The sequence below is a fragment of the Sceloporus undulatus genome, chromosome 6, assembly GCF_019175285.1.
Source record: "Sceloporus undulatus isolate JIND9_A2432 ecotype Alabama chromosome 6, SceUnd_v1.1, whole genome shotgun sequence".
Classification (NCBI taxonomy): Eukaryota; Metazoa; Chordata; class Lepidosauria; order Squamata; family Phrynosomatidae; genus Sceloporus; species Sceloporus undulatus.
In genome coordinates, this window is record NC_056527.1 from 42,675,352 (window position 1) to 42,699,086 (window position 23,735).

The 23,735-nt window shown below is 44.6% G+C and overlaps 2 protein-coding genes across 3 annotated transcripts in view; both read right to left on the reverse strand.

Moving 5' to 3' along the window:
* Nucleotides 1-15,798, reverse strand: part of HOXA3 (homeobox A3) — a 25,803-nt gene extending 10,005 nt beyond the window's left edge. The window contains exons 1-2 of one of the 2 annotated variants that reach the window (XM_042471171.1): nt 15,745-15,798; nt 9,942-10,023 (exon numbers count right to left, since the gene is read on the reverse strand). The gene's annotated coding sequence lies outside the window, so the exon portion shown is untranslated. Of the gene's footprint in view, nt 1-5,157; nt 5,272-9,941; nt 10,024-15,744 lie in introns of those variants that run through there. The other variant, XM_042471172.1, reaches the window with a different exon arrangement.
* Nucleotides 15,799-17,784: 1,986 nt separating this feature from the next.
* Nucleotides 17,785-20,249, reverse strand: HOXA4 (homeobox A4). Its single transcript, XM_042471178.1, has 2 exons — nt 19,510-20,249; nt 17,785-18,942 (listed from the first exon to the last, which is right to left on the reverse strand). Exons 1-2 carry the CDS (start codon nt 20,147-20,149, stop codon nt 18,596-18,598), a joined length of 987 nt encoding a protein of 328 aa, XP_042327112.1. The 5' UTR covers nt 20,150-20,249; the 3' UTR covers nt 17,785-18,595.
* Between the last annotated feature and the right edge of the window lie 3,486 nt (nt 20,250-23,735).

Sequence of the window (23,735 nt, forward strand, 5' to 3'; positions counted from 1 at the left end):
CTCCTTCCTTCCTTCCTTCCTTCCTTCCTTCCTCCCTTCCTTCCTCCAACGTGGGATTTCCACGCGCGCACAAACTTACACAGCTCTTACCCGCCCGAGGGGGCGTTCGTTGGGGGGGGGGGAAGCAGCTGTCTCGGGAAGTCCGGGGCAAGCGGGCCGAGAGGAGAGCAGGCAGGCTGGGTGGGTGGGTTCGGGTGGGGGATGGGGACGAGGGAATGGAGGGAGTGAGAAGAAAGAGTGGAGTGAAAGAGTGAAGCGCCGGGGCGGCACTAAAGGCCAGGAAAAATTATGCTAATGAAGACAAAAGATGCTCACAAAAGGGGTCACTCAGACCCCAGACCATCCTCTATCTAGCCATCTACAGATACAGATAGCTGATACTTGTTATGCACACATATATATTCAAAGCAAAACCATAACCATGGGTACACATCTATCTAAATATAGACCCTACACTCACAAAGAGAGGTGTATGATTGTGGTTTTGGTTTGCTGAATGTATAGCATTCTTTGGGTCGAAATCTAGAAGTTATGCAAGGCTTGGGGTGGTGGTTGACGTGTGCTTCCAAGTCCTTTCCGATTTATGGCAACCCTCATGAAGCTTTCTTGGCAAGGTTTGTTCAGAAGAAGGTTGCCATTGCTGTTCTCAGAGGCTGAGAGAGTGTGACTTGCCCAAGTGGGTTTTCATGGTTGAGTGGAAGTTTGAACCCTGGACCCCAGAGTTGTAGTCCAACGCTCAAACCACTTCGCCACAGTGGCTCTCAAGACTTGGATATTCCCCGGTATAATAAATGATAAGAAACCCTCTGATCCGTCTGCCATCCAGGCCAACGAAGACAGAGCTTTCGAAGGAACGATTAAAACAATGACATTTGGCAATGATGATCGGGCAGCATGCCCACCTCAGATAGAAAACCATGGCTAGATGCTCATGTAAGGATCTGTTTATAGGCATGTTCTTCCTCCAAGGCATACACACCCCTTCGTGTGCAAATCAGCTTCTAAATGTTTAGGATCAAAAGAGTTAGGTGGAAATTAAATGCCATCCCTAGAAAAATTCGCCGGGTTCCAAACCCGGGTTAGACCGAATTGCTCGCCTTTTGTCTTGCATTAAATCAATGGGAGATAAGTGAGCAGCCAGAATCCTCATTTAGCTGTTAGGAAATCCGACTGAAATCTACAGTATTTGCTTGTGAGTAAACACGAAACACGATGAAACGAAGAGGCTGCAAACACAAACACACACACACACACACACACACACACACACAGTGTACAATTCAATATTGGGCCAAGTAAAACAAATGGGACTTCTCATTAATTCTGAAGTATGCTAGCTTACTTTCTGAAATGTACGTATCTTGGTTGGGTGGGAATGTCAGAGAGACCTATAAGTGCACTCATAGAAAGTATCCCATAGATAATAGATAGATACTGTACTGTACTTCAATATGCATTGTTCAAAATACTCACGGAGGCATTAGCAATATTTTGCGTAAATGTGGATGAACACAGATATTTGCCTTCTTTGAACTTCTCTTTCTTTCTTTCTCTCCCCCCTCTTTTGTTCTTCTCTCCCCCCCCTTTCCCCACTTCTCCATCTCCTTTCTTTCTCTTTCCCTCCATTCCCCAACACCAGCCTTGCCAATGTTTTTGCGTTTCAAAGGAGGTGGGGGGGGGGGGGGGGGAAGGGGGGGAGGGGGGGGAGTTGGAAACGGAGAGAGATGAACTGAGCAAGAGGGTTAGGCTTGAAAGTAACACAAAGAAGCCGCTGGGTGCGTCAGGCATTCAAAGGGACCTTCCAATAATGCCTAGGTGCGACTTTGACAGGACGGCGCTATGGAAGGTGCGAAAAATACGAAGAGCCCTTTTAAAACAGCAATGTCACCTTAGAGCCAAAACAAAGCAAAGGGGGCAAAAAATAAAGGGGGATTTAACACTTACAAACACACACAAGTGCTCCCAAGGCCAGGGTGGCCCTCTTACGCATACCAATGGTTTTTTGTCATTTATGGCTAGGCAAGATTTATGGCTTCATGCGCCCATGCTGTAAACAGAGCTCCCCAACAGAAAACACTTGCTCCGCGTCGCATCTCGAGGTGGCTCGACATGAAAGGAGAAGCTGAGCTGGCGTAGGAGGGGAGGGAACAAGGAGCCCCCCCCCCAAAAAAATGCAAGCGGTAGGCACTTTTTTTGCCACAAAACGACCCCTAGAAAGTTGTGGTGGAAGCCAGGGGGAGATGCCCCCCGCTTTGGTCAATAATCAACCCCACACTTTCTTCGGAAAAACTGCTGACCTGACTTTCTTCCTTTTGGCCACCGATGTTTGGGGGGGGGGGGGCAAGACAAAACAAAAAAGGGCCGGCTCAGAACCGTCTGCTCTTGCGGGGAAGGAAAGATTGAAAAGCTTTATTTTGAGAGCAAATTTTTGGAACAAGAAGCTGGAGTGTCAACGGAGGGAGCTCAACCACATCCACCCAAATGTGGGGTCCCAAACAGCTATGGGTCCGGGAGGCCTGTCAAGGTTGCAAAGGACTTCAACCTATTTTCTTATCACTCCGCCTAAAGTTCTGATGCATTTGCTGTGAACGCCTATTTTATTTTATTCCCCCCCCCCCTTGAAGGAAACTCGGCTACAGGATTTCTGCTTTTCAGGAAAGGTACTTCAAGGCCTGAGTATTAAAATTAAACAGATTTAATAGGTGAGATGCTCTCACACTCTCTTCCTATCCGATGTATATTTTCTAGCTGTTTCTTTGCCCCCCTGGGCTTTTCTCTTTCCTTGACTATAACTGTTCCATTTAAATATATGATAATTGATGGATTTTATTTGACTACACTGATACCTAGCTGTGTTTGTCTTCTTCGCCCGTCTAAGAAGTCCATGGGTTTGGATTTACACCTTTAGGACTAAAACGGCATACATCCACGTGTTTCCAGTTAACTGGGTTTTACCGGGCATGACATACCTATTTAAAAAAGCCTCCCTGTAAAAAAAAAAAGTACAACAGCCAGGAGAGGAACCTGATGGCCTAAAAGCAAACAAACAAACAAACAAACAAGGAAACATTTGGGTGTGTTTTGAGCGAGAAACCGAAGTTTCCCAAAGCATCGTTTTCTCCTCTGGGCAGAAAACCTTCAACCGTCTTCCCAATAATGTCGGCAATCAGTAAAAAGGACTTCAGGATGCATTGTGATAAATAGGTGTAGATATCTATCCTCATTTTCTCACTGGCTGGCTCTGTATATATATGAGAAAATTATTCAGAATAACTGTGGGACAGGAGACAAGAAAGCGCTGAATTCATTATGGGAAGGACGGCGGCGGTTGGTAAAGACCCTTGATAAAAATCCAATTTCAAGACGCCTCATCATTCGAGCTCCACTTTGGTTACCTGGAAGGAAGTGCCACTGAATTCTGTGGCACTTGCTTCTCAGAAAGAGTCCTTAGATGCACAGTCCCAAAACTGGACGGTCTCCAGACTTAAGATACATAGCGCCTCTTATCACCGTTTATTTTCTCCTTTCCCCCAACCCCCACATAACTGCTATTGACATTTCCTTTTGTATTTACTCAGCTTTTACTGCGGGTTTACCCTAATCTCTTTACACACACACACACGCAATGCACACAAACACACAAACACACCCTTGCCAGCTCCAACACACAAAGCTTTATGGAACCCGCAGTTAAGGCTTTCTATTATTATTATTATTATTATTATTATTATTATTATTATTATTATTATTATTATTATTAATGTTCTCCGGGTGTTGGTGTTGGCCTATTTGAAACCCAAGCATTCCTCCTCTCCTTTCTCCTTTGCAAAATAAAAGCTGCCATCTTTTATTCCACACCAGGAAGAACACAACAGCCGATCTGATGGCACGGATTGGTTTATTATATGTGTATGATGGTTTGTTTTGCGTGTATTTCTTTGGCACCAGGTCTATTAGCAGATCAAGGGAGAGAGGGATGCGTGTATCTTTAGAAGGAAACATTCTGGGGTGCAATAGATGCCATAATATTTGCGAGAAGGCAGCTGGGATTCTTAATCCTTCCAGTCTCTGCTTCCTCTGACCCTAAATGCAATAATTGCAACTGGCCAGTATAGAAAGTGGAGGGTGCTGGGGGGGAAAGGCACAGAGGCAGCAGCAGCAGCGTGTAGGCGAGCGCATTGCCCCAGCTCACTGGCAACATAAATCAAAAGTCAGCACTCTGACCTTTCGCAATGCTGGGACTCAGTGGTGGATGTAATTTTATATAACATTTGGTCCCCTTGTATAACACAAGGAGTGCTTTCATTTCCCGCCCGTTATTTAGGGGGCATTTCCCTTCCATAAAACGGAATGAATAGCTGTTTAAGACTTGGTGAGAAGTCTAAGAAAACTAAAAAGAATATAAACCTTGGGAGGTTGGGGGGGAGAGAAAAAGAAGAAAAGGGGTGTACTCCTCTTTTCCTTTCCAGATCTCAGTTTAGGCAAACAAACCTACCTAAAGAATTTATGGGACGGGGGTTGTTATTATTATTATTATTATTATTATTATTATTATTATTATTATTGCATTCTCAAACTGAAGGTGGAAGATGAGGAGAAGGAGGAAGAGAGAGACCGCTTGATTTCTTGCCAAGCTTTGTCGGGCTCTCGGAACTGGCCCACAAATAAATGCCTCTGAGCATCACCAACAAAAAGTCTTAGGGGAAAAAAGACCCTTCGAAGGGTCCATTATCAGACAGACACAACAAACCCGACTCCGAGATCCCCGGCCCCCTTGACGTTACTCAAAACACCCTTTTGCACCAGCCTCTGTGGCATATATAAAAGCAAAACCAACAAGCCCACCCCCCTCAGTTTTTGGGCTTGATAAAGAAGAACAGTCAAGCAGCATCGACATAAACAATCATCGCCATGGTCCAGGCATAAATAAGAATAGTAACTAGAAATCCAGAGCAAGGGGAGAAATTCTCGCATGGCCGGGCTCCTTGCTTCTCTCCCCTTCTCCCAGTCCCCCGCCCCAAACCCAGGGAAACAAAGGGGGAAACCAGGCTTGACCGGTGTCCATCTACACCCTGGAGCCTTTTTCTGCTGACCTTTGCCTCGCCCAGCCTCGCATGCAGAAGTCGCGCCGGTAAACCGAACAATCAACGGAAATACCTTAAAATAAAATCCATCCTTTTCTCTCGCCGTCTCGCTTTCCTCTTTTATTGGAATTGTTTTAACGTAGCATTCCGTCCTAAGAGCTGGGCAAGAGCCTTCCCATAAGGATCATCGGAGGGTCCCCTGACCCAGGGGAAGCTCCTTCCGAGGGTGAGCCTGGGTCGGTGGGTCGGAGGGGAAGGAGGCGGCGGGGCGGGATGGCGGCGGCTAATGGCAAGCAGTTCTGGCTCTGAAGAGAAACGGGAAAAGCGTAATCACAGGCGAAGCCAGTCCGGGTCTCCACTCCAAATGCCACAATAATGCGCTGTATTATGTGCTCACGTGGTCATACGTCAACTTAAATCCTTTTATTTGAAATAGGGGATCGCTGGAGGAACAAGGGTTGGAAGCGCCAGCCTCGTGTCTGTGTCTGTGTGTGTGTGTGTGTGTGTTTGTGTAAGTGTGTGTCCCTTTACCCTTAAGCTTTAAGTCCATTAAACAAGAGAAAGAGAGAGAGAGGAGGGGAGGGGAAGCAGAAGAAGATGGTGTGGGTTTGTTTTGGGGGGTGTGGGGGTGTGGTTGGGTTTGTTTGGTTTGGGTGTTGGTTTTTTCTCCTTCCTCCCACTTCTCACATTAATATTTCTGCATATAATCTCCAGACAGATAAGAAGCAGCCTTAATCGCCTATGGTGTCATTATCCAGAACTTTTTAAAGGCCATCCAAGTAGCCTTTAGGGAAAGCTGGGATGGGGAGAATCTGTGACCCCTGGAGAGGGGAAAGGGCACACAGCTGCAATCCGGATGAACTTCTGCCCACCATTTCCTTCGTAGGGAAGCCCCCTCCCAAAGCAGGAGGACCATCCGCCATCCCACAGACTCCTCTTTTGAATGGGGCTTTGCTGAACACCCACACGGTACACCAAAACCCTTGTAGGAACCCACAAGGACCTGTAATTACCTGACAAAGGCCAAAAACGAACCTCTGGTAGAGGGTCAGGGGCTTTCGTCCTTCTGAACACCAGAAGAGAAGGAAGGTTCCTGCCTGCACTGAGCTGGATCTGGATTTTGCCAACTCTTTGAGGACCTTCTTATTCAACCTGCCCTTATGCGGTTCCTATGCAAGGTCTTGAGTGATGTATAAAATTATAGGGTTCTCAAACGAAGTACTTATGGGGGGGGGGATAATCTAACTGGCCAGAGTGGGAGGATTGAAACAAAAAGCTAAAGGCTGAAGCAAATCCTCCAAGTAAATGTAAAAAATAAGATCTGTCATCTGTAGGCAGACCTTAATTTTTTTTAAACTTTTCTCTGAAGTTAGGCTTGCACTAAAGAGAGAGGACCTCCTGTCTCAAAAAGGCTGAAAAATTTTAGCCCCTAGAATGTAGGCCCACTTTGATCCTGAATTCTTTGTCCCCTTTCACCTTTACTGTACTCCCATCAGCTCATCCTTACCTTACTCTGCCATTCTGCTTCTTTCATCACTTTCCAGAGAAGGGTTGATACCCCCATTTATAACCTCTGAGAAGATATGAAACGCATCTTTCACCAGCCTGCCCCTTTGACTTGAACATAAAAAGGCTGCTGGGTTTTAGCTACACTTCTAAGAATCACTCTGGTTCCCCAGCTTGTTAAGTGGAAGTGCATGGATGGAAGTTAAACCTGATCCAGCCTTTAGTGGGACTCCCTAACCTAACCCTAGAGGACTTCAGCTTCAATGGGATGTAAGTCGGGAGCATACTTTTTTAAAGGGGCAAGAGTAAGTACTTTAATACACTTGGATGCCTTAAGAGAACAACTATTTCTCTCCATTTCAAATAAGGTTACAGTCATAAACACACTAAACTGTAGGTTGAGAGCAAAGTGGGTCAATTTAGGGAATGAGTAGGCCTAGGATTTCCCTGGAGTGGGCTGCAATTCCAAACCCAATAAGCAGCTAAAGGACATTGGAAGTTACTTGCATTAGGCTTCCTCCAAGTAAGAGTACACACAAACTTTTTGCCTCGCCTGGGTAGTAACAGAATGCATATATTTTAACCTACAAGCAACCTAAGCACAATACCAAAAAGATTTTTTAAAAAACACATTTCCTTAAAAACTAGTATAATACTCATAATTAGACCTGTCCTTATTGCCCCAGAGCAGTTCCATTGACAAATGCTAAACTTTAGCAGGCAGCATCTTTAAACAAGGGGTGGATTCATGGCCATTTAAACTATAGTCTTCAGACTAGTCAAAAGAGGCTCCCCGAAGTTTTCTGCAACAACAATGCCACTGAAATTAATGGATAATGGAACAGATACAGGGGAAAGGCAGGGCCAGTCTTCTTGGCTCTGCGGGAAAACGCTTTTGACCACTTTGAGTCAAAAGCAGAAAGATAGCTCTAGCAAAGAGAAACTACAAAAGCAATGTATCATAATCATAACTCTGGGCTGCAGCTTCAATTGACAGACTTTGACGCTATCTACGACTGTAGGGTTGTTTGGGTTTATTTTTTAAGGAAAGCTCCCCTTTCTGTGAAGATCTTTATTAGTAGTCAGTTAATGTGAAAACTGGCGTTGAACTATTAACTCCAGATGTGCATTGGGGGTTGGAGTGAATCTCTTGTGTTTTGTTTCTAAAAGAAAAGTAACTTCTTGGTGATCAATGGTGAGGCACTTTTTTCCAGGGTGTGTTTTAGGAGACCAAGGAAAGTCCACTTTGCTTCACTGGAAGTCCTGGATTATTTTACTTTTTTAAAAAATGTGAAACAAAAAGTTCTGGGATTCTTTTTGCTGTAGTAGAACTTCAAGGTTTCTGGATGTTGGGAATCAAATGAACAGACATGAAAGCATCAGCCCTTTGATTTGTCTCGCCAACGCATTCTGCCTCTATCAAGTGAGATTCACCATTACTTCCTCTGTTAACCTCCAGGACTGGGAGAGCTGAATGCTTTCAGAGAAATAAAAATCTTAAGGTTTCGTTTAGAGATTAAGACCAGGCTGCTCCGTCTCTTTGTGCAAGGAAACTCTTTGCTGAAGAAACACGAAGCAGAGCTGAGGCTAAGCCACAAGGAAGGGGCTACTGAAATCAAATCTTGGGGCCTGTTGGGCTTTACATTCCAGGTGTAACTAAACTGTAATGGATATGTGAATTACAATTACCAACCTTAAAGTCTCATCTTAGTCATATTTACTTACAAGTACTGTAAGTCCTATGGCTTTCGTTGAGACTTTCTTCCAAGTAAATAAAACTGTCCCCGAAAGCCTTGGAGACAGTTGGCAACACTAGAATGCAAGTAATATTGAAATAAAAGCATTCATATTTTGGGCTTAAACTAGTATAGTTTTGAGATTAAAGCCTCAGTTTCTACCAGAGGCCTAAATAAAATAAACCCCAATCTCTTACGTTAAGTCTAACACATAATCATAGACTTGAAATGCTGTCCTCTCTGGACATCTTAACTATTCCTGAAATGCAAAGCAAAGTTGATCAGGAATAGGAAATATTAGGGTTTGGCAGTGCATGTCTTGTGTGCCTGTGCAAATAAAACATAGTATATGTTTAAGGACTGGTATTTCTCTTCCCTGGTAGAAGTTGATCCTTCTCCTTTTAGGACCTTCTAAACTGCATTACAGAACAACAGACACGACAAGGGCCCATTATTTATTAATTTGGATCAAACTGGATACATTCCTATTAGAGGGATGAGGAAGGAAGCTACATTCCTTACAAAACAGCACTTAAACCTTCAATATGATTCTTAAAAGTTTAAGGGGGGGGGGAACCAAACTATTTCTGGGATGGCATTGTGTGGTCAAAGTTCAGACACTGGGGGAATATAAATTCTCTTCTCTGCTCCTCACCATGCTTATAGATTTAAATCACCTTTTCCACTCTCCCTCCCGGAATGGCCAAGGAAGGGCTTTTGAGGCTTCTTTTAACCCGGAGAATTTCAGCAAGCTCCTAAATCAACACCACAGGTCCTCCTTGTAATTTATGCCTGCCTTTTAAAAGGTAGTAAACTAAACTAATTGCACTCCGGCCTCATAAAAGCAGGTAATTCTAGTAGGAAAGCCAAATAACCCTTCCGACTATCTCTTGTAACCCTGCTTAAAATAAAATAAAATCTCCATGCGGCGGAATAATAATAATAATAATAAAGGCTATTCATTGATTCTAAAGACTGCAATGAGAAGGGGAGGGAAAGGAGCAGATTTTAATGAATAGATTTCAGTGAGTAGATTTCTATGGCTATCGGTCGGGTCTTCGAAGGCATGATAAAGTGATGTGGAGACATGCAGCTAGGATAGTCCAGATCATTTCCAGAAACCACTGGTAACACTCAAATACTCTGACTACTAAAGGTGACTTTTGTCCTCCGCAAAAACGAAAACATGCAAACCCTTAGTAAGGGCTTTGGAAAGCTGCCGAAGAAAACATACCATCCAGAGTAGTGCACGCTCCCTGACCCAAAAAAAGCCTTTTTAATCACGAACCAAACCTGAAGCCTTGGATTTACAGGGGGAAATTTTAAAGCCTTTTCACCCATTTCCTTGCTTCTCCAACTCTTTCCACTCCTTGTGCAATGGCTCTCAGAAACCGAGCTCTGTGCATTTCTTTGTCTAACAAGACGTGCATTCACAGACCAAGAAAGATGAATGGACAGCAACGGCAGAACCGATTTAACTGTTTATCAGACCCAAACCTCGGAGTAACCTCTGTAACATCCTGCAGCAAACGGACTCCTAGTAGTCTTGGAACATGAAACTATTTTGAACCATTGGGCCACAGATTTCGTTTCGCCACCCCACCAGGGCTCTTACCTCCTCGCCTTTCCAACCAGGGCACAGAATTACTTCCAGACGGAGTGGTTCTTTAAACCGTATTTTCTGGCGCAGTGGAGTGCTGTAGACAAAAGAGCAGGCAATGATTAAATAAGAAGAGGAGAGGGGAAAGAAGTATTCATTTTGAGTCAAGACCAGGGTTAGCTGTCGATTACATACCGGAATGTAATCATTGGAAAGAAGATGCTGGTCGTATTGTGATACATGTGTCATGTTTTTTGTTACAGTATTGTGTTTAATGTCTTTTAACTCAATAAAAATTAAAGAAAGAAAGAAAAAGGAAAGAAGATGCTGATTCACACAATAGTAATAATAACAACAATGTGAAAATATTGCCTTTCGCAATCCTGCGGGTATCCAAATAATCTCTGAATAATCACTATACTTATTAGTATATTTATTATACTTACAAGTTCTACTTATACTTCCTCCCAGTGCAAATGAATGCTCCTTACATAAATTGTATGTTTGATACCTCACCAGCAAATCTCTGTTTAGCATCCTTGAACCAAATAAAGAAGAATAGCAGAACTAACTCGCCATGTTCCTTTCTCTTTAACAATGTGAGAATGAATCGGGGTTGTTTGAAATACGGGACACAGAGCCAGAGGCGTAAAAATCTGGCCTGATCTAGCATAGTTGGACTGTATAATCTTGTATGGAATTGACAAAGAGTCGGGGAAAGGATAACTTTGCAAAAAGTGAAATGCAAGGGGACAAGAAAAGAAATTATCACTGTTTTGCGTTTGACCCTTAGTTGAAGAGGAGTCAGAGTTAGCGACCTTCACAAGGCAATTATTTTTAAAGCATATTTATAATTTATTATAATTTATTATAACGAAGATCTATTTTGGCTTCCCCGTTTCTCCTCCCCCACCCTGCGTTTTATCTCCAGACGTTTTGTGTTTTATTTTTATATCTTATTTTGAAGTCTCACTCCTTAAGGGCTTGTAAAAGTGTCAGCCAATTAGGGCTAAACGATGTAACTGGGAATAATGTCAAAGTCCTGGGAAAACTTGGTGTGATAGGGTTTGGGTCTAGCAATTGGGCCAGTTTGGAAATTACTATCATAATTTCAAACGTAGTGTTATAAATAGTCACACACACACACACACACATATAATTTATAGGGGTGTTAAGTGTTTTCTTGAATTATCAAAGGCGTTAACTTCTGGAGCTTGCCCCTGGATTAAATAAGAGCCCAGTTTCAGGCTATAAATAACGCCTAATCTTTTTTAATATTTCTGCCACTTTTAAAAATTCTAAATTTGCCATTTAAAAAGCTGAGAAATATTCCACCAACAGCCATCCCTATTGCAAACGGCAACATAATAATGGATCACAAATGTCTTGATTAGGTTGCATTGCCACCCCACTATATATATTATTAAAACTACATCAATAACTTTTGTCCTTGTGTTTGAGAACGTTTTAAACTACACACCATGATATTTTATACTGCCAGAAATGGCCGGGAGGGGGGGAGAGAGAGAAGACAAAGGAGAGATTAACAAAATGCCATACCCCCCTTAAAATGTTGCTATTTATTTATTTATTTATTTATTAAAATCCCCAAACACTTCCACTATTAATTGCAGTGCTTTCACTTGATCCAAAATCGCTCATCCTGGTGATGAGTCGCAGAGAAAACTGTCTATTATAGTTTTGTCCCCTTTTTTTGTTTTGCTCCTCCATCCTTCCCTTTCCCACAATGCTGCCTCTCCATTTTCTTCCTTGTTCTAGAAGCCAGTGATTTATGAACGCCTGGCAAACTGGAAAGGGGAAAAAACAATCAAAACAACCAAGACAGCCCTCCTTTACTGTGGTAGGCAGCCTTTCCAAAGAGCTTCTCCTCGGTTTAGGCTCCATCCCCAGAAGGGCATCCTGAGACCACCAGGCAGCCTTGCAACAAAGAAGGAACCGTCCTTAAATCTTCAACTCCACTAAGTCAGCCCTTTCCCCCCATAAAGCAAGTGCAAACAATGAAAGGCAATCAAGGCACACGACTGGACTGTGCATACTTACCGACCTCATTCCCCTATTCCTTGTTTTTAGATGCTTAAGGACCCTTGTAAAGATAAATCAGGTAGGTTGGATTTCGAGGAGGGGGGGAATTGGGTTGGGAAGAAGGGAGAGGAAGGGGTTTTTAGGAAATTGAAAAGAGGAAGTTCCCTTTCACTTGGGAAAGAATCACTCCTACTAGTGAGAAGTGACAGCCCGAGATCCATTCCTGGCGATCTGCATTAATTAGTTAATGAGCCACGTGACACATATCCTCCCCCCACACACACACACACAATCACCCAACACACACACACACACATCCCGGATTAAAATTTCAGTACCCCAGAACACCTTTATCTCCCCTAGCAGCTCTTCTCTATGGCTTCTTTAGGCCTCATAACCTCTCCGGGTTTTGACAGCTTTTCAGTTTCTGGGGAGATCATTGGGGCATTAATAAGGCGGTCCTGTCAGGTCTTCCTAGAATGAAAGAGTCAGCTCTCCCTGGAATCAGTCACTTGAATTCGGATTTTTATTGTCAAGTGGCAATAAGTAGGGTGCCTGCCTCTAAGAACTGGAGTCTCTGCCTTTTATCACATAGATAACCAGCAGATGGTGATAAGAAAACCAGATAGGGGTGCTCTTAAACAAGGGCCACAAAGTGTTGCCTAATCCCACTGTATCATTTTGTCTTTGATTTGGTCAGAAGGTGATGAAATACGGATTCTCCTACACTGTTGAGAACATAGGAAGTTGCCTTGTGTTCAGGCCATTGGTCCATCTAGTCCATTGCTGTCAACTCTGACTGGCATAAGCCTCTCCAGATTGGATTCTTTCTCATACTACATGAAGGTCTCTTGATGGTCTCCCATCCAAGTAGTATCCAGTCCTTATCCTGCTTAACTTCAGATGTTAGAAGAGATCTAGTGTCTTTAAGGTGGGTTCTGTGGTCAATGGAAATGGGATCATCAATCTGGGAAGAGGTGGCAGGACTGAAAGCCAGGTACAAAGAAGCCCCATTGAGTATAACAGACTAAGAAGGCGGCAGATTCAACTGCTAAAGTTCCCAGCTAAAGTAGACGCATTGAATTAAGGGATCTTACCTAAGTGTTGAGTTAATAAATTTCTCATTGATTCACTTGGCCTGCCCACTTGGGACTGACAATTAGATTTTGCCTCTAGAGATCACTTAATGGCATACTCCTATTTCTACTCAGAAGTACAGTACGTCCCATTGCATTCAATGAAACCTGTATATCAAGGACTGAAGCCTAATAGCATCTATCTACATCTTTTCTGCAAGAAGACTCATTGAGGTGAATAGGACTCACTTTCCCAGATGTGTTAATGTTAGTTGCACCTCCATGGAAACTAATTTAATTTAGCCAAGACAGCCCTAACTGGTCCCACTGGTCTCATTGGAACCTTACCTGCAAAGGGTTCAATTTGGATCCAAACCACTGAATCCAGTTGGATCCCACCACTCTTCATTACATAACTTGCAGATAAATGAAGCCTGGAAGCTGTTTTCTTATAAAAGGGGATCTTAAAAGTTTCATTTTTTATTGAGTTTGGAGAAATTATTTTGTGGAACTACAGCTACTAGAATATATCAGGCAGCCATAGTCTACTGACTGGGGGATTCTGGGAGCTGTAGTTCCCCAAAGTAACTGCTGAGCTCTGCTTGAAGTATGGCTTATAGGAGCAATTGGTGGGTATAGCAAACCTGCAAAATGAACCATGTGCTCTAAACCTGGACAATGAATGTCGTGTTGATATCTTCTCCTGCTAGTTCCTTCTTAAAGTAAGACACTATTATCTTCCCTTCAGGAACTTTCTAGGCTGAAGGGCTTCAGCTTCCCATATGAGGAGGCACCTCCTCCTCTCTTGTAAGGGAAATGTAGGGTAAAGGAGATTCTGAGTACTCATTCTGACAATCCTAAAACGTTCATATATATATATATTCTCTGCAGGCCATAAATCACAAGGGAAACCTCACGATTCTTGTTTATTGGTCTTCAAGTAGGTTCACGCTAAGGTTGCCCCGTGGAATGGTGTCAGCGAGATATCGATCTCTTTTGTATATTTCTGCCTGGAACAACCTAAGCAAACGGAGGGGGAGTCTGCTTTAAAAGGTCAGAGCATGGGCTGGAGCCAGTTCTGCAGTCTCTATTGGGCATTGAAAAAGAGGAGGCATGGAGAGGCGGTGGGACTGGAGTGGAAAGGTGGGCCGAGGTTAGGGGGATCAGTCTGTGGAGGAGATAGGACCCACGGAGGACATGTATCTGAGAACTTGGATGCAAAAGTTCAATACTTTCAGTCTACACCTACATTCCTTCTGTTAAAAACACTGGGAAAAGGTAGGCCTTGTAGGCCAAATACATACAGCATGAAATAGTGGGGAAACCAGTCAAGGAAGATCTTCAGCTTCCCCCCCTCTCCCAGTTCTTCTCCTTACCACCCCCACCCTATTTTTCTTGATGCTGGAGACCAAAAGGGCCAAGCCAGATCCACTATTCAAAAATTCAGTAATTCTAAATCTTGGATGGATCCTAGAGTTGTGCATCCCAGATGGGAGTGGAAAGAAGGGGGGTCTATCTCCTTCCCTCTCCTGCTTGTAGGTGGTACCTTGGGGGGGGGAAGGTTGTGTTGGACCTTTTCAAGAGTGGAGATATTGCTTATGTGAAACGTGAAGGCAAGCTCACTTTAACTTCTGCAAAATCCCCTTTGCATGTGAGGTAGAGCAGGTTAAGGAGAGAGGAGGGAAAGAGAGGATGTGTGTGTGTGTGTTTGTGTGTGTGTGTGTGTGTGTTGTGTGTGTGTGTGTGTAAAAACAGCAAGAGAAAGGGAGGTAAGGCGGTGTGTGTGTGTGCACTTTTACATGTGTTAGAGCCAGAAGACGGGAGGGCAGAGAGAGACAGAAAGGGAAAGACAGGGCATGAGAGAGGGGGGTTTGTGCAAGAGAGAGTCAAATGTGTGTGAGAGAGAGGGGGAGGGAGGGAAGAGGGTTGTTGTGGGTGAGAGTCAAAGATGTGTGTGAGAGAGGGGGGGAGATGGGTTTGTGTGTGAGATTCAAAGGTTTGTGTACAGAAGGGGGTATGAAGGAAGAAGGGTTGTGTGTGTGAGAGGAGGGAGGAGGGAGGGAAAGGGTGTGTGCGAAGTGGCAAGTGAGTTTTTGTGCATGTCTGTTGTGAGAGGGCGCAGAGCAGAGGGCGGGAGAGAAATGGCAGGGGTTGCCTATGTTGTGTTTAGAGAGAGAGAGAGAGAGAGAGCGAGAGAGACATAAGAGGGGGTCGAGATGGGGCGAGGTGCTGAGGGTAAGGACAGACCCATGTGTTGGTGGTGTGTGTGTGCAGACGAGAGCTATCTGGGATGGTAGTGATCGGTCTCGATGATTGTGTTAAATCATACCCTATTTTTTTCTTAGTTTATGTGTGTCTCGGCTGCGATGTCAGATCGATTTGCGTCCTCTTTACTGTCCAGCGCCGACTTAGCACGACATCCTGTCTTTCCAGGTCAAGGGTTTGGCTTTGTCAGTCTGCCCCCTTCTGAAAAAAACAATTAATGGGATAGAAAATGTGTCCTTTCGGTGAACTCTCCCCATCGCCGAGCCGCGCAGGCAGGACAATGGCCGGGTTGAAGCTCCACTCTAGTTTTGGGGCTTGCTGTAACATTGATTATGTCAACCAAGTTAGACACTAGCCAGCACATCAAAGCAAACCAGGCTGCATTTGAAGGAAGGGAGGGGGGTTAGGGAATCATAATCAAATAAAAGCATTACCTTGGATGATGACAGTCTGCCATATGTATTTTTTCCATCCGTGTTGGATCCTCCACCCAGAAAGTATACATTTTCATCATGGCACAGCCAAGCGACTGTGTCTTTATACATGAACACATTTTCCTCTGGAAAATCCTTCGTGTCTTCTCAGACCTTTTCCAAGAGAATGCCTTTCACAACTGCTGTTGAATTACAAAGAAGTATTTATTGTAGGAGGTGATTAATGATTCCCAGTAAAATTGCTATTTTCAGCCTGATTTCATTTCGAGAGCTTTAAAAAAAACCACACACACAATGGGAAAAGAAGGAGGGAGGGAACTGAGAGTTTCAAGCCTAAAACTACGGAAGTTAGATCAGATCCACAATCTTCTGCTGAATGAATAGTTGATTAAACATCTTGAGCATTCCTCTTAATTTTATAGTTTCAGCAAATGAAGAGAGAAACATTCTCCATGCCAAACTAAACAAAGGCTTTTAGACAAAGAGATCTGCTTCAGGAGGGAAGAGGAAGAGGAGGAGAAGCAGCAGCAGAGACTGAGCTTTCCAGCCTCTTTTCCTCTGTATTAATAAATAAATAAATGCATTTATTAATAACTTTTTCCTCTTCTAAATAAATAAATGTTTCATTAAAAAAAGAATTCAAGCGGGATGGGCATTTCAAGGGCTTAGTAAACAAATAGTGAATAAAGTGTGCCATTTGCTTTGGTACAAGCTTTCAGATGATTCGTAGCAGCAATGTTTTGGTTTTCTTTGGACCTCTGCTGACATCTTTCAGTGTTTCAATGGTAGGCTGGCCCAACAGGACCATGATATATCAGAATGATCTGTCTATGGTTTCATAGTCATCCCTTATTGGCTTTTGGCTTGCCTATAAATTCAAACAGCTGTTGAATTAAACTGATTAAAGTCTCCAGGACAAGCAGAGATCAGACTACTGCTCTAGGTACCTATAAGGTTCAGGTTGTATTCCACAATAAGGATGATAATTGTTATAATTACTCCATCATCGGTTTGCATTAGGGTCGCCATAAACTGGAAATGACTTGAAGGCACACAACAACAGCAGATAGCAAGCGTATACACTTTTACATGGAAGTTAAGTCCTAAATCTATATACAGGTAGGATTGCATTGCCTACTTAGGGGATTTTAACCCATGTTCATTTCAGGGGCTGCTGAAATTATTTGGAAGATGGCAAATTTCTGCATATTTTTATTTTGTTTGCTTGTTTTGCTTCAAGGCCTCTGGTTCTGTCCCACCCCAAAGATGGTGTCTCCTTCCAAATCAAGATCACTAAAGGAAAAGACGCCTAGAAAAACATGTTCTTGTAATAGTATTTGATAAAACAGTAATTAGTGGTGGTGGCGGCACTAGCAATAATAACGGCAACCATAGAGGCAATAACCTCTTCAGTTGTTATTAATTTCAGTGCATTGAAGAGACCTATTCCTGTTCACACAAGCCAGAGAAATAATTATATACCGAGAGAGGTGTTGACAGAAGGCGAAATCAATACATGCGAATTCAAAAAGACACAGCTTTCTGCCTTTATATACAACAAGATGTAATCGGTGGACAGAAGCACCAGATAAATCTGATTGTCTGTGTAAGAATAAGGGCAGGCCAGAAAGGCCAATCCTCAAGCCATTTCAATGTAGTTATTTGGTTGATACTCTAGTCAGCTCATTTCCCATCTAATTTATTTCAGTGGGACTCATTCTTGTTTTCTGGTTACGTTGGGTTACGTTAATCCACAGCCCTACTTGCAAACCATTGCTGTGGAATTTATTGTGACTTCCTTCCAAAGTCCTAATGGGGTTAGTATTGGGGTGATAATCAATAGTGAGACCACTGGCCTCTGATCTGGTACTCGGACTTTACTAAGAAATGGATACCTGCCTGGATGTACATCACACCCCAGTAAATATATATATATATATATATTAGACAGTAGCCTGGCACCAAGGAAGCCAAGGAGGTCTAGGCAAATGCAGGCTTCTCATGGTGTGTCTAGTGCTTTTAATCTGATGATGATGATTATTTTTTGGGGTACAGGGTATTCTTTATTAACAGCACTGGACATTATATATGTGTATATACACATCACACGTTCACACATGTATACACATAAATCGCACATTGTACATGGACTTTGACTGTGGCATGACACAAAGACGGAAACAGCTTTTATAGCAATATTGGTGTACTTCCCTTGAAATAATAATAATAAAAAGAGGTTTTTAAAAACCACCCAACATTGGGGAGATTAACATATCACCACCAAAACAAGGACTATACTTTTTAAAAGCTGCATGATTCTTGGTACACACACACAAAAAACCCCACATCTTTTTTTAGTCCGTAAGGGGTGTGTGATCATTGGGCTCCTTCTTTTTCCTAAACCCCACAAGACCTCAAATGAAACAAGATGAGTTTACTCCTGGGTCCCTGCAACTGAGAGAGTCCACCAACACACCACGAAACAGCACAATCCTATGCTTTTTACACGACCACGCCTCACAAAGTCACTCTTCGGAAACACTTTTGACGCCTTAAAACATATATACACAGGGTCCTTCTTAGGCATAGGATCCATCCATTAACGTGGCGGGTAGACGGTAGTACTGTATTTCCATAAATAATTATTATAATTACAAACAATGGGGATGGAGACATATTTACAGAAGGGAAGAAACACTTGATCCAGTTTTTTTTTTGGTTTGAATACACAGGCCCTATGCTGGACATTTTAATCTTGCTCTGGTTTCGTTCCCTCTTAATATAGTTTGACTTGGTCCTCAGGACAGAAAGAGGTGAAGCTGGATGTGTCCCTGAGTCTGTCGGGCCGACATCATAGCGATGCTGAGTTTGGGGTGGCTCTGCCCCTTGGCAATGGTGCTGGTGGTGTTGCTGGGGTTGGGTGAGGCTGTGCTTTGGCTGGCTGGCTGAGACTGGCAGGGTTGGAGGAGCGCATCTTGGTGTTGGGCAGCTTGTGGTCTTTCTTCCACTTCATCCTCCGGTTCTGGAACCAGATCTTCACCTGGCGCTCAGAGAGGCAGAGGGAGTGCGCGATCTCGATGCGACGCCTCCGGGTCAGGTAGCGGTTGAAGTGAAACTCCTTCTCCAGCTCCAGGACCTGCTGTCTGGTGTAGGCAGTCCGAGACCTTTTGGGCTCCCCTCCAGTGTAATTGGGGTTGACTGAGGCCGGGATGAGCGCCCGCCCCGCAAAAGAAGAAGGAGGAGAAGAAGGAAGAGGAGGAGAAGGAGAAGCAGAAGGCAAAGGAGCGTTATCATTATGATATAAGAACTTCATACTGAATTCAAGGGGAGAGGGACAAGATAAAGAGAGGGCTGGCAGGAAAAAAAATGCTTCACCGGCTTTGGACAATAGGAGACAATTGAGGGAAAGGGGTGCCATAAAAAATGGTGATGGGCATTTGGGATCAAGAAAAGCTTCAAAGGCTCCTGGCCCAGAGCCACTGCCAGGGCTATTAAATTTATGGGGGCCATAATGGCTTCCCTTAACAGTTTGGAGTCTCGTAAATCTCGTGATAAAGGGAACCCCCTGTACACAAAAGGTTTCCCACGTCTTCCTTTAAATTAAGAAATACGCGTTACCTCTCAGTCTCCCTGTCTCACACACACACATGCACTGGGGAGTCCCGAGTGGCCCAGCCTCCTCCAACTCTCTCTCTCTCACACACACACACAAACACACACACACACACACTCCATCCTGGCTCCCCTACCAGAAGGTCAACTCACCAGTGCTCACGTGGATTTTCTTCATCCAAGGGTACACCACCGGTTCCTTCCCTTTGGGGCCAGACAGGCTCTTGTCGGGGGCCAGGAGAGGGCATGAAGCCGGGTTGCCTCCAGCCGCTGACCCCTGGGCTGCTTCGCAATGGGGCTGAGGAGGAGGCGGGACGTGGCCTTGAAGCAAGGTCTGGGTTTGGGCATGGTGGCCCTTCCTCGGAGGAGCAGGAGGTGGTGGAGGAGGAGGAGGAGGAGGAGAGGTTCCTGGTGCTGGCTGGTCCTGTCCCGGGGTAGAACCGAGGCCGCTGTAGCTGTAAGGAGACTCGGGGTAGTGGGCTGGCTGAGCGGGGTAGAGAGCCTCCGGAGGAGGAGGCGGAGGCGGAGGTGGTGGAGGCGGTGGTGGAGGAGGAGGAGGCTGGTATCCTGGTTCTCTGCTCGGCCGCTGGTAGTAATCAGGAACAGGCTGGCCCGGGTGAGGCTGGTGCTGCTGGCGCAGGTGCTGGGAGTGCTGGGGGTGGTGGTGCTGGGGGTGCTGGGGGTGATGGTGGTGGTGGTAGTTGCTCCCGCCGCCGAGCTGCGTGTATTCCTCGCAAGGAGGGAACTTGGGCTCGATGTAGTTGGAGTTTATCAAAAACGAACTCATGGTCATTAATTTGTGAAGTGCAAAAATACTAATTTTTCTCGCGTTGTCGTTTTTCTGGGCTCTGGCGAGGCCCCTCCCCTCCTCCTCTCCCCCCTTCCTCTTTCCTCCCTCCCTCCCTCCTTCCTTCCTTCCCTTCCTCCCTCCCACTCCTTGCTGTTGTCAAGCGCCTGCTGCCAAAGTTTGGGCCTCACTCCCCCCCTCCGTTCCCTCTTCCAATACCCCCCCCCCTCTTCCCGAAGCTGGAACCGCACGCGCGGGGGACACAGGGACAAACTCACCCATGCCACCCCCACCACCTGACCGGCAGGGCCAATTGCTACGCGCTTGGCAGGGCCCGGATCAGGAAATGGAAAAGGAAGGGGGGGAAGAAGAAAAAAGAAGGGGGGCACCACTGGAAGACAAGCTCAGGACTGTCCCTTGCCGCCTGTCCTTCCCCTTGTCGGGAAGGAGGACAAGATGATGATGATGATGATGATGATGATGATGATGATGATGATGATCTTGGCCAGATGATGGTGGTGGTGATGATGATCATGATCCTGGCCAGAGGCAAAGACTAGGAGAGCAGAAAGGAAAAGAGCGAAAATCCCTTTCCATGCCGAAGTTGGCAGGAGTGGCTGAAGAGAGATAAACCAAGCAAGGGAAGGGGCACAGTGGAGGGGGCCTGGGAGGGGGTGAGAAGGGCAGGGTTGACCTCAGCCATAGTTTCTCCTGCTTATGAGATAATGTTTCTCTGACCTAGTTTTTTCTCTGCCCCACCTTTCCCCATCTACAGGGAAACAAGGGATCCATATTTGTTACACTTAAGAGTTTACAAACCAGGCTGAGCACCTAAGAGTAGCCCTACGGATGGACTAGTTACTCTGCCCCCGCTTTAAATGTCCTCTGTCCTCCTTATGATCAGAATGATTTAAGGGATTGAAGTGGATTTAAGTGGATCTCCTTTCAGGCCAACAGTGATTTGGATGTGGGTAGCCCCTTAGACAGGAAACCTTTAGAGGACGATCCTTATTCCGGATTAGTATCTCCTGAGTTAAAGGGGCTGTGATTTCTCTAGGCCTCCGGATTTTGAACCTTAGCCTCCAGCCTCCGACCACTTCCTCAGGAAGCCTACCTCCGAAGAAGAAGCCGAAGAGCGGTTGCAAGGCCAGCATTCAAGGCTGAAATAGATTTGCCTGGAACAAAACCAACATTAAGTCTTTGGTTTTGTTTGTTTGTTTTAAAAAATTCACTGTTCCCTTCCAACCCAATCCAGCTTCTTGGAAGAAGAGAGATTCAAGGGTCTTTCTGAAATGGAAAGACAATCCGAGGATCCTGCGAGGTCTTCACTGGATTTCGGGCTATTAATGAATGATAGGACTGTTGTCGCAGTGGAATCAATGGGACTAGTAGATCCTATGAAGCAAGGGCCACCTTAATTACAAAATGCTCTTTGCTTGTCCCTGATACATCCCTGGGGCTTTGAAATGAGGCTTTCCTTCCTTCTTTCTCTCCTTTTTTAAACGTGCATTTAATTATTTTTAAAATTAACCATCCCTTGGCAGTTCTAGAGAGGCGGGTGCCATGGACTTAGACAAGAATACCTATGAGGAAAGGAAAATAACAGATCAGCGCAAAAGAAAGTTATCGTGAATTAGAAAGGCATCTTAGAAGACCAAAAGTGAGGTCATCCACATGCCTGACAGAATAAATGCACAAATAAATAAGACTCTCTGGCTAGCAGGATGCTTGTTTCCTCTGGGGGAAGATGATTTTCCATATTTTGAAAGTTGGTTATTTTAAAGGAGAACAGAATACAAGGGCCGCTTTCAGCAGTACTGTAAATACAGCATCATCGGAGACGTGAATAATCTCTACAGAGTCTGTGTTATGAAAACTGATTGTTATCAGGGCAGGAAGGAAAAGGAAGCGATTGCCTGACCTGTGGTAATTGAAATCTGGAGTAGCTTCTCTTACAATATATGTATATTAATTTAATCGCTTGATGCGTCCAGTGAACTTTGGTCTCTCTTCATTTTAAAGTTTCAGCCACGAAGGCTTCAGTCCTATTCGTGTTTTCCCTGGGAATAAATCCCACTGAAGACAAAGGGGCTTTGCTTCTGAGTTTTCTATGTTTTAAAAGGCAGGTCTGCTTTTTAAAGGGTTAGGAAGGATGGCCTAAATGCTGGTTTTTCAAATGTGATAACATGATGGCCTGTCCCTTTCTCAGCACCTCTGTTCGAGTGTGTGTTGCGTATGTGTGTTTAAATTAACATGAATGAACATTTTTACCTTGACAGTTTCACCCCAAGTGTGGTCAGTTGACTTTTGTAATTATATCAATAATTCATAATCTACCTGTGGATAATTATTAAAGACTATTGAACCGGCTACCTTTCTGTGTGTGTCAGTCATTGGCTCTCTAAATATTTTATATCTTTATGAACATATTTCCCTCGTTCCCCTTCCTACATGCTTTGCATTTCTCTTAGACCTCTGGCACTGCCCTGCAAACCCCAAACAAGGGCTGCTTTCCAGCCAGTATCAAAATATTTATTTCCTAAAAATGGCAGCAGTCTATTCTTCTCCATCCATCCTTGTTCCTCCTCAGTATACTTTCTCTTTGAAAACGTCATATTCTCGAAAGCAAATGTGATGTCACTTGTTCAGGCTAAAAAACACAGGCAACAGCAGAAGAAGAAAGAAAATATAGCAGGACCCAAAAGGGAGGGTTTTTAATATATATTATATGAAGCCTATTACGTGCCATTGACATCTGTGGGGATGACAAGCGGCTTCAGCCTTGTTTTACGGTTTCAATGGACGGTGGAAGGAAATGGAAACTGGCATATTTTCCCATCCACCCCAGGATCGGGTTTAAATGTGTAAGAAGCACACATTTTCCCTGTGCCCCAATGCATCCTTGACACACTGCAAGATCTCTCTCAGCCGCAAACGAAATCCATGTCGCCTTGAGATTAAAGAGTGCGCCCTTAGATCAGAAGATGGTCGTAAACGTAAACAGAAGAAGAAAAACCCACAACGCCTCCAAAAACAAACCTCTTTAAAACAGATATATAAGCAAAGCCGGTACCTTCTTTTTGTCTGCGGAGAAGGTCCCTGGGGCGGCTTAATATGCGCTCTCCTCATTAAACCTTAGAGCCCTGCCTGCTGGTTTCCCTGGACTGACAGCCTTTCCGCTGGGTGTCTCCTTTGCTCACTTCAACAGCGATGAATAGGAATCTGGCCTGATGCTGTAAATCTTCAAGGTGACCGAAGCCTCTGAGCTGCAGCCTCGGCTTTTGCAGGGGGCTCCTTCCCTATATTAGGGCTGCAGGAGATGGGCCTGTGGCTCATCTTCGGGTTTACATATCATAAACAGGAATCCAGCCCAGACCACCAAGTCTTATCTCTCAAAGTTGGCCCTTTCCCCGTTTCTCTCTCTCCCCCCAACCCAACTCAACCCACCTCTTTTCCACCAGAGATTTATGGCCCCATGGAGCAAACTCCGATAGGGAACTTTGGACACTGGCCTCTGTTAAAGTTTAGAGTAGGGCCCTTTGTGAAGCACACCAACACACACACACACACACACACTTCGGTGCTAGTGTGT